The 11,178-nt window shown below is 41.0% G+C and overlaps 1 protein-coding gene across 3 annotated transcripts; it reads left to right on the top strand.

The window, feature by feature from the left end:
* The first annotated feature begins 1,232 nt into the window (after positions 1-1,232).
* On the top strand, positions 1,233-9,144 carry LOC126988267 (dTTP/UTP pyrophosphatase-like). Of its 3 annotated transcripts, none has more exons than XM_050846324.1 (6): positions 1,233-1,555; positions 3,027-3,137; positions 4,132-4,268; positions 5,520-5,693; positions 5,802-5,961; positions 9,032-9,144. In XM_050846324.1, exons 1-5 carry the CDS (start codon positions 1,466-1,468, stop codon positions 5,950-5,952), a joined length of 663 nt encoding a protein of 220 aa, XP_050702281.1. In that variant the 5' UTR covers positions 1,233-1,465; the 3' UTR covers positions 5,953-5,961; positions 9,032-9,144. The 3 variants fall into 3 exon arrangements, with proteins under 3 accessions (XP_050702281.1, XP_050702279.1, XP_050702280.1); XM_050846322.1 differs by lacking the exon at positions 9,032-9,144 and adding an exon at positions 6,426-6,980; XM_050846323.1 differs by lacking the exon at positions 9,032-9,144 and adding an exon at positions 6,332-6,980.
* The last annotated feature ends 2,034 nt before the right edge of the window (positions 9,145-11,178 follow it).

The raw sequence follows: 11,178 nt of genomic DNA, 5'->3' as shown, positions 1-11,178 counted from the left end.
GTGTAGGTAGCACCATGAAATTAAAAAGATACAATGGTAGGTCCTCGAGCCGTATACGTGTCTGTATAATGCTAGGTAATGGGACACAGGTAACTCCCCCAACAGTGTTCCGGGGAGGCACGATGTAGCCTGCCATGGCCACCGAACGATTGAGATAATGGTATATAGAGCTATAACCGGTAGGGTTCGAACATGTGAGGTAGGTTTCTTTGTAGTATTAGTCACCATGCTAGCAGCTACACCTGGGCCATCTCACGAGGAAAACTGCCCTCTCACGCCGCTTATTGAATTATATTCCATATGCCTCCGTGGTGCGGTGATTAGCGTGCCTATAGCTACGAATCCGCGGGCCCGGGTTCGAATCCTATAAAGCGACGTCCAGCACGCCCATGGCAGCTGTTCATCCTCCCTTTCGGGCTGCTCGATAGATGGGTACGGAAACCTAGGGAAGGTGAATTGTGGCAACCCGGATATAATATAATAATAATAATAATAATAATAATTTTATTTCTCACATCGGCATGCATATAAAGAACGGGACAAGTAAACGAACGAGAACAAAATCGAGATACATATAATTATACACTCAAATAGAAGACAGCTTAATATACAGGCGTGTGCACGGCACATTTACATGCACAATCTACACGTACAGAAGGCCCAGCCACTCCCGCCGCATAGATCCACATACATAGGCCGAGCTCTGTCTGACGGAGGTGATGATGGAGTTCCTTTTTTTTTTAGTAGTTCCACTCTACTCCTCAAACTGTACGCGGCGTGGCGACGCAGCACAGATAGACGGTTCATCCCGTGGTCGGTGAAGGCCAAGGATGAGCTAGTCCATCTAGGACGCCCAGAAGCCGCTTGAGGATGTCGTTATGACAGACCATAAGACGGTTCATGGAGGACAGAGGGCCGCTTTCACAGTCGTTTTGTTTGTTTTGATCATTACCAATGGCCAGGATCGCAGCTTTAGAATTTCCACTTAAAACTGCGACTGCGGGGTTTGCCTAGCACCGCACTTTACCACACACTCTCAACACGTACTACCTCTCGCTTCCTCTGCCACTACCACATAGGCCAGTTTCACATGGAAAACTATAGCGTCGATCAGACTCGATCGGCGCTATTGGTAACGATAAAAACAGACTGTGAAAGCGGCCCATAGTCCAGGGAAAAAAAAAAAAAAAAATTTATCTTAATCCTGATCTTGATGTCATAGGTGGCTTGAGATTTCTCCCCAGCCAGGCCTTTGTATCGGCGGCTCCTGTGAACGAAAAACAAAACATACAGAGAGTCTGTGTGCTACTCGGGCAAGGTGTCATTCCCTACATCTTGCACGGCACGAGTTCAGCTACAGCGCCGAGGAAGGGACGGACGATCGACAGACGGGCGAGCGGCGTGGACTCACAGGGATTAGTGTACAACTACCGTACAACCTCACTTACATTGATAACCTCTGGCCATGATTCTCCAGCACCTCAATAGTTTGTCTACCAAGCACATTATCTTGGCCAGCTCGTCGCCTAGGAGGAAGGAAATTTTGCAGAAAATAGTAAGTGAACGGAAGAGCAGATTTGAGGGCTAAGGTTTACTCACAATAAGAGATTACTAGCGGCACACCGGCTGGGCGACAACTTGTATGAATACTAACATAATGGACAAAGCCCATAGTGCTCACAACACACTTTCCAGTGTTCTAAATCACACACTTAATTTTTGTTACATCATCTATATACTGTGGTGTGTTGGCATGTTTGGAGCTCCATGCCTGTGGAGCGCATCCTGGTAAGACATCCTGGTAAGACCTGGTTGGCCACCCCAAATTACTGTCATGGTTCACCTATCAGTGGTACGTAGATGGATAGCCCGCAACTGCTGGCACGCCAGCCCGTCAGTTAAAGTAAAGACATTATGATTTGCACAAAATAATGGGCGGAATTGTGTGCCATGTGCAGCTAGGTGTTAAGCAAAGGCATATAGATTTGAGCTTGTTACAGAACAATGTTAATAATGGGATGAGTTTTGACAGAGACAGGTAATTATTCCGTGTATGAGAACAGTGACTGTTCAAGGGAGAGGTGAAGGCCTCGTTTAAATGCCTCAATTGTGCCAGCACCAACAACACTGTCTGGGAGGGAGTTCCAGTGACCAGTGCACCTAACACTGAAGAATCTGCGTCTTCACTCAGTGGAGGTGTGTGGTTTGGCTAATTTGAATCTGTGGCCTCTGGTAGTAGTGACTGGGGAGATAGTAAATAGATCAGATGGAGAAATGGCACACTGATTTACATTTTAGGATAATAATCTTTTGCTATTAGACCCCTTGTTAAAAGCATTACACCAGAGGGGCTCACAAAACTTGAACACTAATGCCTTTTAATTATTTAATAGCAAGGCATATATTAAGTGAAAAATACAGATTTTATTCAGATGAATGTATTTACCGATTATATATTATTATGGTTGACGATCTGTATCATATATTACCAATTATGATTTAGTACCTATACTCTGGAAAGAATACTTCAGTAGTATTTAAAAAATGACTTTAACACACATTAATATTCAAAGTAATATACCTACTAATTCAACCAATTCATGTTGTCATTGCATTTCTGTTTCTGCAACAGTTAAAATGGCTATAAAACCCATTTTCTTGAGCTCCGGTCAGATTAAAAGACCCTAAGCTGTAGCTTGTTTAGCTTATGCTTGAATCCAGTGCTGCTCTTTAGCAATTTGCAAGCTACATCAAATTTTTATTTAACCTTTAAACTGTGGAGGACTAAATGCCCAGCCTGTATGAACAATCATATTTGTTCCAAGGTAAAGCATCAGTCCAGTGAATGTAATATGAATAATGGAATATTAGGTAGTCAGACAATCATTGTACAGAAAGTGATGTAAAAATAACTTTATTCTTATAATACCATAATACGTAATTTAATTTGACATTTCTCATCAGAATATGCAACATGGTTTCCAAGAGTAAGTAGCTTTACTTTAACATGATTTTTTTTTTTCCAGGGACTGAAATTTACAGTTGTTCCTTCAGACTTTGAGGAGACACTAGACCCCAAGACCTACAGTAGTCCAGACCAATTCGTGATTGCCACTGCTAAGGGAAAGGCAGAAGAGGTGGGTCCAGTGCAGAAACATTATGTCACATGTCATGGTCCCTTTCTGGTTGGCTCTGAGCATCATTCTTAGTAATATTTGCTGTTAACATTAGTAAAAGGATTTTTCTCAATAGTTAATCTGATTTTAAGTATAAGAGCTCCTTTGTATGCTTTTCTTTGTTGCCAGCCTCTAAAATTCCTCTTTGTTCTTCTCTAGCCCCTGTTTGCTCTCTCACTGTTGAATCCTAATTACTTAGCCTTAACCCGGTGGCAGCGATGGGCCAAATTTGTGGCTTTACCGTGTAGCAGCGGAGGGCCAAATTTGTGCCATGATATAAACCCCCCAAACTAGATGATACATAATCTGATCACAAATGCTTTGATATGCATTATGAAATGGTTTGTGTGAGGGGTGATTTTTTCTCATTTTTCTCACTTGAAGGGACCATTATGAAACATGATCCCTGCTGCTACCAGGTTAACTTTGTGTCTCTGCTCTTTCCCCATTCCCCTGTTAACTTTTCCTCCATTACGTACCTGGCCTTCATAACTTTTCCCTCATACCATTACCTACCTCTTCTCAAGCCTTGCCCTTATTTTCTCCTCCTACCAAGCAGTCAGTTACTTCTTGTAGCAGCTAACCCTTTACTCCTTTTGGCTGTCCAGTCTTAGCTCTTGGCGGCTGCATTTGAAGTGGCCAAGACCACTGAGTCAGCCAATTATGAACTTTGCCTGACCATGCTAAATAAACTCCTTTTCTAATCATAAAGATTTACCTACCACACTGTCACTTACTTTCTACCTCTGTTAACTCCTTGACTGTGGATTTCCTACAAGAAGACATCACCAAGCTAAAGGAATGAAACAAAAAGTGGCTGCTACAATTCAGTGAAGAAAAATATAAAGTCATGCACCTTGGGAGGGGTTTCCTCATCCTCTGTACTTACCAAACTGTCACTTATACTCCTTACCTCTGTTAACTTTTGGTGTTATCTCTTGTGGCTATGTTTCAGGTTGCCAAAAGACTGAGTCAGCCAGAGTCATCCATTCACCCAGACCTGGTCATTGGGGCAGACACTTGCATCAGCCTTGAAGGGCAGGTATTTGGCAAGCCCAAGAATGTGGATGATGCTGTCTCAATGCTCTCTAGGTGAGTGTCTAGTGGCCAGGGTTGTTTTGATTTAAATAAAATGATTTACTCGTGGAGTATAAAAATCATGATTTAAAACATTGTGAAATATATATATATATATATATATATATATATATATATATATATATATATATATATATATATATATATATATATATATATATATATATATATATATATATATATATATATATATATATATATATATATATATAGTGAAAAAAAACACATGTAAATTAAACATTTATTTGGATTTTGGACCCCACATTATTTCAAAAACGTGTAAACCAAACTCGCGTAAATCGAGTTACTTGTATTTTGATTTTTATAAAAATATAAAAATATCATAATTTTTTTTTCAAATCCTGATAGTGGCCCAGCAAAAATGAATGAGGAAATACTGCGTTAAGTGTTACAGTCAGATCTATCATGGCATCACTAAAAAAATTCTCACTCTTACCGGTGGGCTCAGGCTAATCACCAGGACCCTTCAAGAACGTTTACCAGCACTGTGGGCCTGTACATATATAAAAAAAGAATCAGCACTCCTGCTTACTCAAGAATCTAGTAAAGCATATTTCCCCATTATGGAATCATTGAATGACATTGTATTGTCAAGAATGAATTAACATAAACCAGTAAAAGAAAGAGAAAAGTGCCTGTTGAGGTGAAGAGTGGACCAGAGTGCTGTGGTAGATATCCAGATGACTTGAAAGAGGATCAGGATTGATAGGATTAAAGAGTACATGAAGGAAATGGTAGGGAGGAGTGGGACAAAGACAGGGAGTGTATAAAGGATGATAACAAGAGACTTGTGTCATGGCCGTCCCTCTGAGATAAGTTCTCGATGGGAACAGTGTGTCAAAGCTACATATTGATCGAAATAGCAGCGATTTGTCTTAGAAAGATGGCAACTGTGTAATGACCCAGCAAACATTAGACCTGTCAAAGCCATTTTGCCAGGGTTATGTCTTGGGGGTGCATCTTAATGTTGGCGTCTTGTTTTGCTCTGTCAGGGGTATTATGCTCTGCAGCAGATTGTTTGGTGATTTTTTAAAAGTTTTCATTTGTCAAGCAATGCAAGTTAGGGCCTTTTTCCATTTAGTAAGCAGGTGTCTTTTGGCATATCAGTTATTATACATATTGTAATCACCTCCTTTTTGTGAATATTATTGGCAGTTGTCAGTTTCTTATTGAAGGAAAAGAATTACATGAAGCATAATATCATTATCATTGTTTCTCTACCAGGTTTAGCAGTAACAGCCATGAGGTGTTGACTGGAGTCTGTATATTGATGTGGCGCAGCGCTGGTGATGATGGTGGCCGCTGGCAGGAGATTTGCTTCAGTGAGACTACTGAGGTTCAGTTTGCCAAGCTGACACAAGATGTGATAAAGGCCTATGTAGACAGTGGAGAGCCTCTGTGAGTGTGTGTGACTGAAGATATCCTTACAAGATGATAAATAAGGGAACCCTTACTGTTGGGGATGGTGTACTTTAGTCTAAGTGATTGTGTGTGTGCTGTTTCCAGGGACAAGGCTGGCGGGTATGGCATCCAGGGGCTTGGAGGCACCCTGGTGGAGGGCATCAGGGGGGACTACTACAATGTGATGGGCTTCCCCCTGCACCGCTTCTGCAAACACCTTTCTCAAGCCCTGGCCGGTGAGGAACCTGCTTCCTAACCCCAAGCAGTAAGTTAGCAATTAAATGCTGTTGGTTGTCCTGGTTTTCAAAATTCATGGGGAATATTAATTTATTAATTTTTACTACTATGGCAATGAGAATTTCAGTCTAAAATGACATGAATCATGGGGACTAAAGTACACTGGTACTGTAATGCTGTAAAGAAACATCTCTGTATATCTTTAATGAAGCATAATGTAATTGTATTTGTTTAATATATATATATATATATATATATATATATATATATATATATATATATATATATATATATATATATATATATATATATATATATATATATATATATATATATATATATATATAGATATATATATATATATATATATATATATATATATATATATACATGGGTAGGCGGAGGCTGAGTGGTTAGCGGGCGGGCAACGCATTTACCACGCCATGAACAACGTCAGTTTGAATCCCCACGCTACCACCTGGGATTTTTCAGTCACCGCCGAGTGGCTCAAGACTACCCACATGCTGTCCAGAAGACCACCCATCACCCCAGACTCTAGAAGAAACCGTCCAAGTGAATCAAGAATGAGTTCCGGGGGGCAGCATGAGCCAAGCATAACTGGCGCCACTATAAATATTGCCTGCACCGTGACGGGCTTGGGCCGACCACCTGGCCCCTGAAGAAAGCCTACTGGAGATGTAATAAAAAAAAAAAAAGACATATCCGTATATCATTATTCTTCAAGGATCTCAGTGTACTTTTACTCCACCATGACATAGATTTAAATATTTTTTTTACAATGTTAAAGCTTTAAATGATGTAGGAGCTAACAAAGGCTGCTTCTTACTTCTAATTGACTGCCACTGGAATAGCCTCTGACAGTTCTTGAAACAAAAAACATATAAAAACATCCAAAACCAATATAGAAGAGAAATAAGTGAGAGTTCCCATGTTTTAATATTTCAATAAGGGAGTATTTGGCTGTCTGTTTTTATGAAGTGAATGTTCTCAGGTATATTGCTGGACCTAAAATAAATGTAAACTGTATATGTGTGTTTCTGTTTTTCATTCAAAGGAAAAAATAAGTATGGGAAGATGTTATTTGGGTTATGATTCCTAGAGGACATAACCAACCAGAGCTCACAGGATAGAGATATTTTTTTTGTCATTGGACAGTTAATTAACCTGGTAGCAGTGGGGATCATGTTTCCTAATGGTCCCTCTAAGCAAGAAAAATGAGAAAAAATCACCACTCACACAAACCATCTCATAATATATATTGAAGCATTTGTGATCAGTTTATGTATCATCTATTTTTGGGGGTTTAAATCGTGGCACAAATTTGGCCTATCGGTTCTACATGGTAAAGCCACAAATTTGACCCGTTGCTGCTACCAGGTTAACTGACATTTTGCACTTGTTTTGAGTCTTACCCATACTTTCTTCCTGTATGTGGTTTACAATGGTGTATTTCACATACATAATGAATTAAAGAAATCCATCAGTTGATTTGTTGGTTGTCCATGTGTGTTCAAGTGTACCTCTTTCAAAATATTACCTATTTTGTGATTGGAGTGGATTGTGATTGTCTTTTATCTCAGTTGTGTTAATAAGAAATGTTAAGAACAGCAGAAACTCATGAAAAGAATAAATTTGTCACTGCTGATGGCTGTCACAGAGTCAGTGTTTGGATATGGTACGGGACGGTCAGTGAACATGGAGGGACAACAGGTAATACAAGAAGGATGATGACTAGCAGCTAAATGGTGGAAGTATGCAAGGAAAAATGAATGAATCAAGATGACAGTCTGTTTTTAACTTGCAAACTAGCATGTCATCTCTGATTTTTGATGATCAGTAATAAGTCATCAATCTCATACACTTACGATGAGTTGCAGTTTATTCATGATGAGGGGACTTGAAGGCTGCAGCCTATTCCACTTAACCCGGTAGCAGCGACGGGCCAAATTTGTGGCTTTACCGTGTACCAGCGATGGGCCAAATTTGTGGCTTTACCGTGTACCAGCGACGGGCCAAATTTGTGGCTTTACCGTGTACCAGCGACGGGCCAAATTTGTGCCATGTTATAAACCCCCCAAAATAGATGATGCATAAACTGATCACAAATACTTTGATATATAATATGAAATGGTTTGTGTGAGCGATGATTTTTTCTCATTTTTCTCACTTAGAAGGAACATTGAGAGACATGATCCTCGCTGCTACCGGGCTAAGTATCTCTTTTTTTTCCTTCTAACCATAATTATCTTCATTAACTTTGTTCCGTGTTAAGTATGTGATGCAGTTTTAGCAGAGTAGAACTTCAGTATAATTTATGAAGGCAGTGGGCCAAGCTATGGAGGTTTTACAAAGGGGTGGAGCAAGGGTTCGAGGCAGTTAAAGGAAAAACAAGACAAAAACTTGAAAAAAAAAGAAAGACGACAGCTATAATTTATAATCTTAGTTACCTAGCTCAGGAGGATTCTATAATCACCTTTTCCAATCTGCCTCATGAAAATACTATTGGGACATCAGGGCGGCCCCTCCCCCCCACTTCCCCCCCCTCAAAAAAAAAAAAATGGCCTGGCTTATTACAGAAAGCTGTGTGGTAGCTCCTATAGTTCTTTTGTATTCATGATATTATTATTATTATTATTATTATTATTATTATTATTATTATTATTATTATTATTATTATTATTATTATTATTATTATTGTCGTGTTGTTGTAGTACGTACGTTTCATATATTAGTCATTAGTTACTTTATTTAATTTTCAGCAACACTGTTTATATGACTAAAATAGAAAGGGCGCTGAGCTACAGTATGGATAATTACAGGTGTGCATTTCACATTCGGAAATAAGTAAGTTTCCGCTAAAATTGTTTTCTATCACGGGTATGTTTGTCATAAAATCTACGGGGCAACAATTCCAAGTTTTCCATTCACTTCGTATCATCGCAGGAAATAGTGGAAATTCTACCGACGAACTATAAGTAACATGGTTTTGGCAGTGCACATGGTGGAAGTGGTATTACGTTCCATATGTAGTGAAGGGCAGAGAAGGCTGGAAAGTAAACGTTAGTCGTCTGCTACAGTTCCAGGGAGCGGGAGGGACAGACGCTGGACGCTGCCCGCCTTGACGTCTTTCCGTGGCTCCAGGTCCCAGAGTACCCCGACGGCATGCACGGATGACACCAAAACACGAGCTCAAAGGTAAAGTGACGTGCCTGTCCGGGTAGTTACCAAGGAGACTATAGTACTAAATTAGTCTCCTTGGTAGTCACTCACGGGGGTAGTTTTTTTGCGAGTAGTAGTGGAGACTATAATTTTGAGGTGTGTGTGTGTGTGTGTGTGTGTGTGTGTGTGTGTGTGTGTGTGTGTTATAGGCCTACTATCATGCAAACAAATGGTCACTGTGAAATTAGGCATTTGAGTCTCCCAGTAAACTTGTTATGTTAATGCTCTCGACTTGCCGCTACGTCGCTGTTATCATTTATAATTTCAGACTTTGTGAACAGTTTAGATGTACACACACACACACACAGGAACGGGTGTCGAGGGGGTTGTGTCGCGCCTCCCGTGCGTGTGTGGGTGTAAGGTTTCAGCTGTTCCCAGAGATCCGTCATTTCTGAGCGATCTCAGTCGGGGAGGGTACTGGCTGGCGATCGCGTGGTCAGACCATGGTGAATTACACACAACAACAACATCTCTCTCGGGGCTTCGTGGTGCAGTGGTAAGCACACTCGGCTCACATTTCGATTTCGATTCCCGGGCGGAGTGGGAAAATTTGGGCGGCTTTTCCAATACCCTACGCCCCTGTCCACCCAGCAGTGAATGGGTACCAGGTATTAATCGGGGGTTGTGTCCCGTCACCTGGGGTCTGTTACATCTCCTATAATTCCTTCCCTTTCTGTCTCTCTGGCATATGACCACAGACGTTGCGCCGACTAAACGAAACTTTCTCTCTCTCTCTCTCTCTCCCCCCCCCCCCTCCAGCGCACACACACACACACACACTTACACGCACACTATATCCATGACCTAATCATCAATACACTCTGCAGAATATCTTATCGTCAAAAGCATAAAAAAAACTATCGCTTCAGCCATGCAGAAATATATATGACAGACGTTCGAAAGATGTCGGGTTGGAATACTGAAACAAATACATCAATAAATAAAACCAAAACAAAACACTGTCGATCATGTACAGTCACGCGTTCGCTGTTGTGTTTACGTGTGAGGTCAGTGCACTAGTGCCTCTATTTATCGCGGTTTTATATTGGCTTGTACGCTCTATACCTTGCCTCTCGTTTCTTCTTGTTCTTGTTTTTGTTCTTGTTATTCTTAGTCTATTTTTTTCTCGTCGTCGTCGTCGTCATCTTTGTTGTTGTTGTTGTCGTTCGTCCTTTTTTTTTTTTTTCTTCTTGGTTTTGGTGCTGTCATTTAACGTCAGTGTCAGTGGATCTGAAATTAGTAGCCGCACAGCTGTCGCCCCCCGTCCGCCAGTTTCTTGCAGATTTACTAGTAGTAGTGGGGGAGAGAGAGAGAGAGAGAGAGAGAGAGAGAGAGAGAGAGTGTGTTAGGTGCATAGTTTCAGTTCCCAGCCTGAGCTTGGCAAAAGAGAGAGAGAGAGAGAGAGAGAGAGAGAGAGAGAGAGAGAGAGAGAGAGAGAGAGAGAGAGAGAGAGAGAGAGAGAGAATCATTATGGTCTCATTGATTTTTCGTGTTCATTTATTAATTTTCCTCGACAAAACCATGCGTAGGAAGGTTAAGGAGGAGGAGGAAGAAGAAGGGGAGGAGGAGGAGGAGGAGTCGGTTGAAGGTACATTACATTGTAAGTGATGTTGGGAATAAAGAACGTAGGAAGAAAAAGAAAGAAAGAGAGAATAAATGAGAAGAACTGTGTGTGTGTGTGTGTGTGTGAGAGAGAGAGAGAGAGAGAGAGAGAGAGAGAGAGAGAGAGAGAGATGAAGGAATAAGAGAAAGTTTGAAAGAGAGGAAGGGGAAAATTATGGAGTAGGAAAGAGAAAGAGAGAAGAGATGAGAAAAACTGTGTGTGTGTGAGAGAGAGAGAGAGAGAGAGAGAGAGAGAGAGAGAGAGAGAGAGAGAGAGAGAGAGAGAGAGAGAGATTACAGGAGCAGGAAAGGAAGGAAGGCACGGAATAAAATGTATGTATGTGGGAGGGAGAAGGGTTGGGGAATGGACGTCCGGGGGGGGAGTTAGGGGGGTTAGGGGGGA

This window comes from Eriocheir sinensis, chromosome 68 (assembly GCF_024679095.1).
Source record: "Eriocheir sinensis breed Jianghai 21 chromosome 68, ASM2467909v1, whole genome shotgun sequence".
In the NCBI taxonomy this organism is placed as follows: domain Eukaryota; kingdom Metazoa; phylum Arthropoda; class Malacostraca; order Decapoda; family Varunidae; genus Eriocheir; species Eriocheir sinensis.
This window is presented reverse-complemented; position numbering and strand designations above follow the sequence as displayed.